General features: G+C 35.4%; 1 protein-coding gene across 1 annotated transcript; it reads right to left on the reverse strand.

Moving 5' to 3' along the window:
- Positions 1-1,977: 1,977 nt before the first annotated feature.
- LOC114750168 (WD repeat-containing protein WRAP73-like) lies at positions 1,978-8,541 on the reverse strand. The gene is made up of 6 exons (XM_028938719.1): positions 8,314-8,541; positions 6,660-7,148; positions 5,309-5,530; positions 5,158-5,230; positions 4,131-4,241; positions 1,978-2,589 (listed from the first exon to the last, which is right to left on the reverse strand). The coding sequence occupies exons 1-6, from the start codon at positions 8,428-8,430 to the stop codon at positions 2,219-2,221; spliced, it is 1,383 nt and encodes a 460-aa protein (XP_028794552.1). The 5' UTR covers positions 8,431-8,541; the 3' UTR covers positions 1,978-2,218.
- Between the last annotated feature and the right edge of the window lie 1,028 nt (positions 8,542-9,569).

Here is a 9,569-nt window from a genome sequence, read left to right on the forward strand (position 1 = left end):
GGCAAGGGAGATGAGATGACTTAATATTCTTCCCAGCTTCAGATGCATGCAAAGAGTTCAGTTGCTTTTTTGACTTAGACAAAAGTGGTTCTGAGAGATTCGTACGGGGAGAGGATGCTCATACGCATGGAAATGGGAAGAAAAGGACAAAAGTATTTTTTTTGAAGTTCATCACTCAAAGATGAACTTTACAAATTCATCTCTACCAAATGAATTTGCAAATTTTCCCACTTTATTGAAGAACTCGCTCTGGGCAAGATGAAGTTTATAAATTCATCTCCAGGTGATAAATTTCAAGTGTAGCATTTTGATAATATCTTTCCACGCTGTAACATTTTGGTATTTTATTTCACTGTTAATAGCATTTTGGTAAAAATCCCGATTTACTGACTCAAGTTGATGCATCTGGTAAGGGAAGAAAATTTGCAACTTCTAGTGGTTACCAATTATCATAACTAACACGTTATAACTTGAGTTGTCATTGGAGTTACTCATAAAAATTCATTTCAAAATCATTTCATCTTACAAATTAATCATGAATTAATTATATACCCTGCAACTCAAATTTTCTTTAATTTTGGTATCATCAAAATATGGGTTCTAACACACACATTGACGACGTTAATAGGCATCTTTTTACGCGTAGGACAACTGAGTTACAAGTTGAGCTCACTCATGGATGATAAGGATCATTATTTAAAAAAATAAAAGGATTAAGATGTAAATTTGTTTAAAAAATTTTCACTTATTCAAAAGTTTTTTTGGATTCAACTTTGCTCCAAAAGCTTTCAAATCATAGCAATTTTACCATAACAATTATCCAGGTTATGTTTGATTGCTTGTTGACCAAATATGCCAAGTTAGCAAGTCCACATGTCATCTACGTGATAACATGATCTTGTTAGCTCAACATATTTGGTCAAATAATAGTCAAACTTGTAAGTTATATCTCTAATCTTTGTTAAGTTTGTTTAAATGTTGGTTAACCGATCAGACTAAATGACAGCTCATAGTACATGTTTCCAAGTCTTAAACTCTAGTATGCTCTATAAAACTTGCACTATATAAGCATCTTCTCAGATTGAATAATATGAACCAGATATTTTCTATATGCTTTTCTTTATATTTGGCAAGACTTAACCTAAATAATAGCCTAAGCGACATTCCTATAATTTGTAACCTTTTAGGGTGATATTAAACCTAAAGAACTTTCAAACATTGAGAACTCCTGAGTAATAATCTTCAAGACAAATTTACATTTTAATCCAAAAAAATGACATAAATGGCATCTACATCTAGATTTATCAACTTTAGTCAACCGACTCTCAAAATTAACCTAGATAATAGTTAGGAAAATAATTGCTATGATTTGAAAACTTCAGAGGCTACATTAAACACAAAAACACTTTAGAACAACCAATGCTCCTGAATAAAAATTTTAAAGACAAATTTACACCTTGACTTTAAGAAAATGAAAAGATAAGAATTGAGTTATATAGACAAGTCGAAAGTTCAAAGAGTAGGTTATACCTAGTCATAATTGAGAGATTGAATCATATACATGAGCTAAGAGTTGAAGTTGAAGGATTAAAAGATTAATTTTTCATGTATTTATGATAATTGAAACTATAGAAAAGCACACTCTCCTTCACAAGCTTTGAATAGCATGGCTTGTAATTTATGGGAGTCATAACCATATAAAAGCTCTAAATTTGACTATCTCCCCCCCCCCCCCCAAAAAAAAAAAAAGCAGAATGCTATCATTTGGTTTTCAAATCATAAGAACTACTTTTATATGATTTTATAATGACAGGGATGTAATCGATCATGAACAAATTATATGAACCAAATCGATAATTCTAAAAATTTAAGAATTAAAAGCTCCATTTTCCCTAGCTAAATTTATATACCCCCACAACAAAGGAGTGATTTAGCCCTTCACATACTTTAAAAAGAAACAAGAGAGCTCACACGACATTTTTATGCACGATTGCCCTACCTAAACCGGTTTACATATATTCTGTGGCTCAAATTCGATCTGTACATGTAGAGCCCACATACAGATTAAGTCTCAGCCGTTGAACACAAGTACACGGCACATATACAAGAATTCTCTGCCATGAATCTATGATCCTAATCCCAGGTTCTAGTCTTCCAAATGTAAAGAAATAGAGCGAGTTGCTCATATTTACCATTACTTTGGTTTCTGGTGGAAGTATCACTCCTCTGAGCTGTATTCGCTAGACTCCTCTGCCAATAAAGGTACAGCAGCACAACAGAATGATTCCTTGTCCTTAAGGAGAAGACAGCTTCCATCTGAATTCCATTTCAGGTCTGTTACTGTGAACTGTGGTAAAGGAACGTGAACACAATAGGCACCAGAGGGAGTCCACATATACAAATGTGTGCTTGCGGTGCAAACAACAAGACGTGTGCATGTTGGATCCCATGCTGCTGCTTTGATGGGATCTTTCTGCACTAGGATTGCAGCAAGCTCGAGATGTCGAATATCCCATATCCATAGCGTCGTAGGCATGCTGTCGTTTCGTGTGCAAATATATTGGCTGTTATTGCTCCAAGACAAAAGACCTACAACAAATGTGATGCATTGTAAAGGTAAACACTAGTAGTGCTCAGTTCATTCATAAACATAAATCTATCTCATCTGTTATTTATGAGCTGCTAGGGATACAGTTCATCTAACTAACTAGTCCAACAAATCCCAGAAAAAAGAATGAGCTGTAGGAGACTAAGATAATTTAAATTCAAAATGACAAAATACAACAAAATAAGACAAGCTTCAATTGACAAAAGTAGCAAACCAACCACACTTGGGATAATTTTAGGCTTACAAAATGACAAAATACAACAGAAACTCCAATATGCATCCAAAAAAAGACAGAAAAACTGCACATGTAAACAAGGGCAAAAGAATGTCGGCACCTTAACCAGACCAAGTACCACAAATGCTTAAGGACAAGTCGGAGATAAGAAATCAGTGAAAAACTGTTGTGATAAAATACAACAAATACTTAAGGACTCGGGATAATTTTAGGCTTACACAATGACAAAATACAAACTCCAATACACATCCAAAGAATGGCAGAGAAAAACCGTATATGAAAACAAAGGCAAAAGACATGATTGTGCTGGTCAGCACTGAATTGGGCAGAAATTAGTGATCCACCCTCACCAGTGCATGGAATACATGACAGTAAAATGACAATGCATTGAAGCATGTGAAATGACGGACGCAAATTATCTTTGGGTTTCAGTCATCATGGTAAGATTTTATCCCATGTGTAAAAATTAAAAAAAAAAGAAAAAGGATGGTGATAAACATAAAACGGTCACAGAAACAGACAATGGCAAGGTTTCTGGTGACATTTCTAATGACCCTTGGCAACTAATATGTGGAGATAAACATGGTGAGGCAAACGTCACACCTAAATTAAAGCTTTTCATCAAACTGTAAGGCGGAAAATTTAAAGTTCTGGTCTCGGGAAGACAGCAAGTTTATTGCCCTGAATATAATAATCAACAGAAATTCCTTCCTTGTAATTTTTCTCAATCTTCTGTTCTCAGAACTAGTTGAATCGCAAGGATAGGTTCTACATGAGAAGGGCATTCAATCATGAATAACGTAATCTTAGGCTTAAAAAGAAGTTATATATTGAATTAAATTAAAGTAATTGAAGTCACTTAACACCTAGAAGATAAACAAGAAAAGTCCGCATTTTTTACAAACAACTCAGGATTCAAAATGCGATGTTACATCACAACTGATGGTATCCAATGCATATATTAATCACTAATCCTATATGATCATATCACCCCAGGATGAAGACACAAGGGGATCACTTGGTAAAGCTCCTACTTAAGCAAACAAATTATAATGAAGACCAGAAAAGCCGTACGGACATTAAATTTTTTTACTCTCCCCCCCCCCCAATTATTGCTAAATAATGGAATTCGGGGTGATGATTTTATTTGTGATTGAAAAACAAATTATTAGTCTTCTACTTCTTTTGAAAAATACCCTCAATTTTGCCGCCCTTCTCTAAGATCATTAATTTATGCAGCAAGGAAGGTCATAATTTGTGGCAATAAAAAAGTAAAGCATCGCCTACCAATTCCTTGTTTGGGATTTGGTTTGTCTGCAGGAGGTTTCTGGAATGGCAAATTAATAGGTACTTCCATAACCTCGTACCTGACTCTGAAGGGTGCTTCTGGTACATTTGCTGGAAGAAATAAAATATTAAAAATGAATGAGAGCAGGGAAAAAACTAACGGGCCAATCAAGAGATATCAGAAGGCGCAGAAAGAATAATCGAGATATCACCAGTTTACTAGTTCAAATCTTGATTCTCTCTTAGCATCTTGGTTTATCATCAAAACAAGGGCAAAGACGGAAACTTATAGCAAGATACAAAATTTCTACCACGGGAAATAAATTTGTAGAAAAGAGCAAAATTCTGATTTATTTAAGTTCTGTTGATTTCAAGATAAGAAACCAAGAATGAAACTGAATAGAATTGTCTGTGGACTATTAAGAACCAAATAATCCCAAAGGTTTACAAGTTATTTAGAGAATGCTCAAAGATGGCTTTATTATTTATCTCCAGCCTGCCTCTTCACATGAAAACACTGTGTGGTTTAAAGCATGGGCCAAGCGAAGATCCATCACAACTTACACTAAAAAATTAATTAAATTTGAGAAAAGACACAAGCAAAGATCCCCCTGGTGGTTTGGTCATGAAAGCTTCAATATTTTGCTAAAAAATAATTCATCCCAAGGGGTTAAACTATAAAGAGATGATAACGAATATCATCAAGCATCCCAATAAATAGGATTTTTAAAAGCTCATCCAGCTTAGGCAATTACCTTTGTATTATTATGACTTCTAAAGAAAAGAATAATAAACTATGTCCGCAGCCTCACAATACATATATATTCAAAGGTTTGAAATTTGAAGCTCTTTGGCGGTTTAGCCACTTTAAATCTAAATGGATTTTTACACCAGATGCTTCATGAAAATGTATCGCTACAGCTCATAAAGTGTAAATATCGAACTGACTGGATGTTGTATAAGAAAAAACTTCTGAAGTGCATATATAAAAGAAGATAGTATGCTGGTTCCTACAGTAATTGCTTACCATCATTTCCATGAGAAAAATCATCGCTCAGGCATAGCTCAGACATATCAAATTGCAGTGGCTCATCTACCTCCTGCAATTTCAGGAAAGAGGTATATAAATTTCCCATAACTGAAACATCAAAAACTTGAAATGAAGAAAATAGGATTACCTTGAAAACAGTAGCATAACAAGGACCACGGACTGTAGATAAGTGCATCAACTCTGCAAATGTCTTCCAAGTCAGATGATTCAGAACCCGCAACATCTGATCATAACTACCCACTGCTAGAAACTGACCACAAGGAGACCATGACACGCTTTTAACTCCTAATCCACTTTCATATGGTTGATACTTGAGAAGGCACCTTCCGTCAGGAGAATAGATTAGAACCTATATTAAACCACGATAACTAAGTTTCTTCTCAATTCCATTACAACACAATTTATTGACACTATTCTATTGCACACCCGGCTGATTATGTTTTGATGACAAGCCTTAAGCAATAAATAAGCAGAGCAGACATAGGGAAGAAAACGAAATATATACAGATAAAATACAACATAGAGATACACTGGTGTAAACGCAGATGCTTCTTTGCTAATTATTGGATTTGATTTATTATATTGATCCTCCCACAACAAGGAAATTATCTTGACCTTTGGAAAATTGTTTCTTTCATGAAAAGACAAATGTGAGATCATAGGATTGCATGATCCTCACCAAGTAAAAAAGAAAAAATCCGGTAGGACCAGCACTCTGGCTTTCCTTCTGCTAGGACCAGCACTCTGGCTTCTCCCCATGTGAAATCGCAGTTAATAGTTCCGCCCCCAAAAATCACCGTCACCATCCCACTCCATACATTCGACATGACATGACACACAGCACAGGCCCCTCCCAGAAAGCAGATGCAAACAGTGGACATTTTGGTTGTAAAGCAACTAGTCACATGTTGTTATATAATAGTTGAAAAGTTAGCTTTTAGTTAGTAGCCGTTAGAGTATATTTGTAAACTAGCCGTTACCTAGTCAAAGGCTCATAAATAAGCCCCTTCTTTTCATTTGTAAATCAGACCAGATTGTGAATAATAAAGTGCACTATTCAGCTAAGTCTCTCTTCTCTCATCTTTCTCTCTGAATCTGTCTACTCTCTTGTTTTCTTCCTAACTTCTACTTCTCTGTTTCTCTTCTTCTTCCCGTCTCTCTCCCTCTCTGTCTTTCTGTTATAACCACAGCACATTTCCCCATGCATTGCACAAAATATGAGAAATGAGCGACATTGTTAATAACTTACAAAGTGTGTGACTTGCTAGAGATTTGATAAAATATGGATATACTATTCACAAAAGCTCAACAATTAGATCACTGATTCTAACTGTTTCTTAAATTTCTTAATATATGGGCCCAGCCCAATTAATCTTTCTTATTACCAGGTTTTTTCCTTCTCTCATCCAGAATGTTTTTAACACTGACACCCCAATTTTGGACTCTTCACAGGAGGAAGAAAACAAAAGGCTAATTACCTTGTACTCAAGTGGTGAATCCCAAATCACTACAGAACTATCATCAGGTGACCATTCAAGATCAGCCAAGTCTTGAGTGTCAACAGCAAAAATGCCCATTATTTCCCACGTATGACAAGATAATAGATTGATATAGTCCTTACAATCACGCCTAGTGCAAATTGCAGCAAATTTTCCATCTCGAGTGAAAGAGACTCCCCTAGAAGCATGTTTTGGCCATTGCACATGCACACAAGCTGTGTTTACTAATGACCAAACTGTTAGCTGCAACTGGAAATCTGTTGTGGTCAGTATGTGGCGACTATCTGGGCTCCACCTGGCATATGCAATACCAGCAGGACCTTCATCTATCTTGCATGTCCATTCAGGCTGGGTCAGCGACCAAGCTTGTATCATTGGCCTTTTATATAGACCACAAAGAATGTATTCAGAATCGAGGGCCCATTCAATATAGCTAATCTTGTCTAAGCAAGAGAACAACTGCACGACCTGCATGGGAAATATTGTTTGCTTTCAAATCTAGATGTTGAGCTGGAAACAAGCTGCTCAATCAATAAGTCAAATCCAAATTGGATGACAGTAATGCCCATTAAGCAGATTTAAATTAAAAATGGAAGGGCCAAATGCAGTTTTTGATATTGAAATTCGAAACTAAATCATATCACCCTGTACCGAGCATAGCTCATAACTGTACTCAAACATTAACTCTTACAGTATTGTTATCTAGTTTGCCACATTCAAATGCTTTAGCTTCAGAAGCCAAAACAAATATCTTATAGAGTTTTGGATTCATTACCAATCCAGCCCCATCAATATTTTCTTCCCTAGATAGTTACTGTTGCCTTAATCATCTGAATCTAACGCTGTGATTTGGTGTTTACAGAAGAATTAAAAAGAATGGCAAATCATGAAAGGGCAAACAAGTCATGACCCGTTCCATTGTTTGGAAGCTTAAGAAGAGAGAATAATGGACAGAACAGAGTGACTAGTAAATTAGTTTCCAATATCACCCTTTACTTTTTTTAATTATTGTAACAAGTTTTTAACTAATAGATCTATTCATTTCAATTCATCATTAACCCGCAATTTTGAGGGATAAAAAAAATTAGAATTTCAGACAGTAATGGGTACTTGGAGGTCATCTCTCGTCACGCTACAGCATCCTTACGACAATCGACCCAGAATAGCCGGTCCATGCTAAGCAGGGATCAAATGCACATCCAGATATGGAAAATGGCGTAATGCTCAGATCCCCATTCTTTAAATGACTTATCTATTATTAAAATTTTAATAAAAAATAAACTAAAATAACCATAAATGCATTCTCGCAAAATCGACTCCAAGGTACCAAAATTCTTGAGCGCCAAATTCGAAATAGCAATTACAATCATCTAGCTGAAAAAATTTTTATCAGAAAACAGTGAAAGAAAGATTGTACAGTACACCATTACACCCACATGAAACAACCCAGACAAGGGGGTAAAAGAAAACAGAACTCTAAATGTTCAAACAACAAAACTCCCCCATAGTGCCATTATCATCTATCAAGCTCTAGCTTAACTCTTCACGTTGAAATCTCAGCATATTAAGAGGCGGCAGAAATATTGCAAAGAAAGCCATGGAATCAGAGTGAAAGGAAGAGGGCGCAAAATACCTTGAAAGACAGAGTATCCCGAATTACGAGGCGATAATCGACGGCAACGGCTATGAAGCGAGCGTTCGGTGAAAAACAACACGGGCCTGTTTGCTTGTAAGAGTCAGTGAACTCCATGGATCAGCGAATGAGGACTGAGCTATTCGAACAAAATCTTATTGTGAAGCTTCACAACTATGAAAGAATGCCAGAAACCGGTAGATCTGGAATTGTACATCGTCTGGTAGTTGATGCAATTTGATTTGAGTCTTTTGAGGTAAGATTTTGAAATAATTACCTACCAAATGGAACGTTAAAACTTAAACGGTGAGGGGCTTTTTGCCTGGGAATCGTTTTTTGGCCAACTTTTCCGGAAATTACCTCAAAGTCCTAATTTATTATACCAAATGCTAAAATTTAGTATAGCAAATTAACAATTAACAATTTTAATAAAAAAATAATAACGAATCATATAAAATTTAATGGTTATTTGCATAAGAAAAAAAAATAATTTATTTTTGAAAAAAATCTTTTAAAAGGCACTTAAATAACTCAAATCCTTATTTAGACCATTGAATTTTTCAAAACCCTAATCAAGTCACATGATCTAAACATGGATTTTAAAATTTTATTAAATTGAATTTATTAATTTTCAGAGTTGTATTATTATCAAGTTTCATTCATTATAGACCTACACAAGTGTGTTATGGAGACAAAAAGTTATAATTTAAAATTAAAACATGTTAAGTGCGAAATCAAACATGTTAATTTGAAGGGAAAAAGACAGAAAAATGCAACTTTAACTCCAGAATCCTAAAAACGTTCGACCAATTTCAGAAATCCTGTTTTGGTACCATGAGACCCAATTGGGATTATTATGTGAAAGGAAAAGACCAAATTGCCCTTCATTTTAAAATATCACAGTCCCTACTGGTCGGCCGGTCCGCGGAGCTTCGGCGGCGGCGGTCACCAGAGCTCTAACGACCAGCCGACAATTGGTCACCGGAGCTCTGTTGGTTGGAAATTTTTTTTTGAAAATTTTTACAACTTCAATATAACGGTTAACAACTTTTGTAATGCTATTAACAACTTCAGTATAGCAATTAACAACAGGTTTTCTTGGAAATTCAACAAACTTCGGTGACCGGAAACAATTTTTTTGAAAATTTTTACAACTTCAATATAACTGTTAACAACTTTTGTAACGCTATTAACAACTTCAGTATAGCAATTAACAACAGGTTTTCTAGGAAATTCAACAAACTCCGACGACCGGA

The sequence above is a fragment of the Neltuma alba genome, unplaced genomic scaffold, assembly GCF_004799145.2.
Source record: "Neltuma alba isolate B1F8T4 unplaced genomic scaffold, ASM479914v2 tig00001074_pilon, whole genome shotgun sequence".
In the NCBI taxonomy this organism is placed as follows: domain Eukaryota; kingdom Viridiplantae; phylum Streptophyta; class Magnoliopsida; order Fabales; family Fabaceae; genus Neltuma; species Neltuma alba.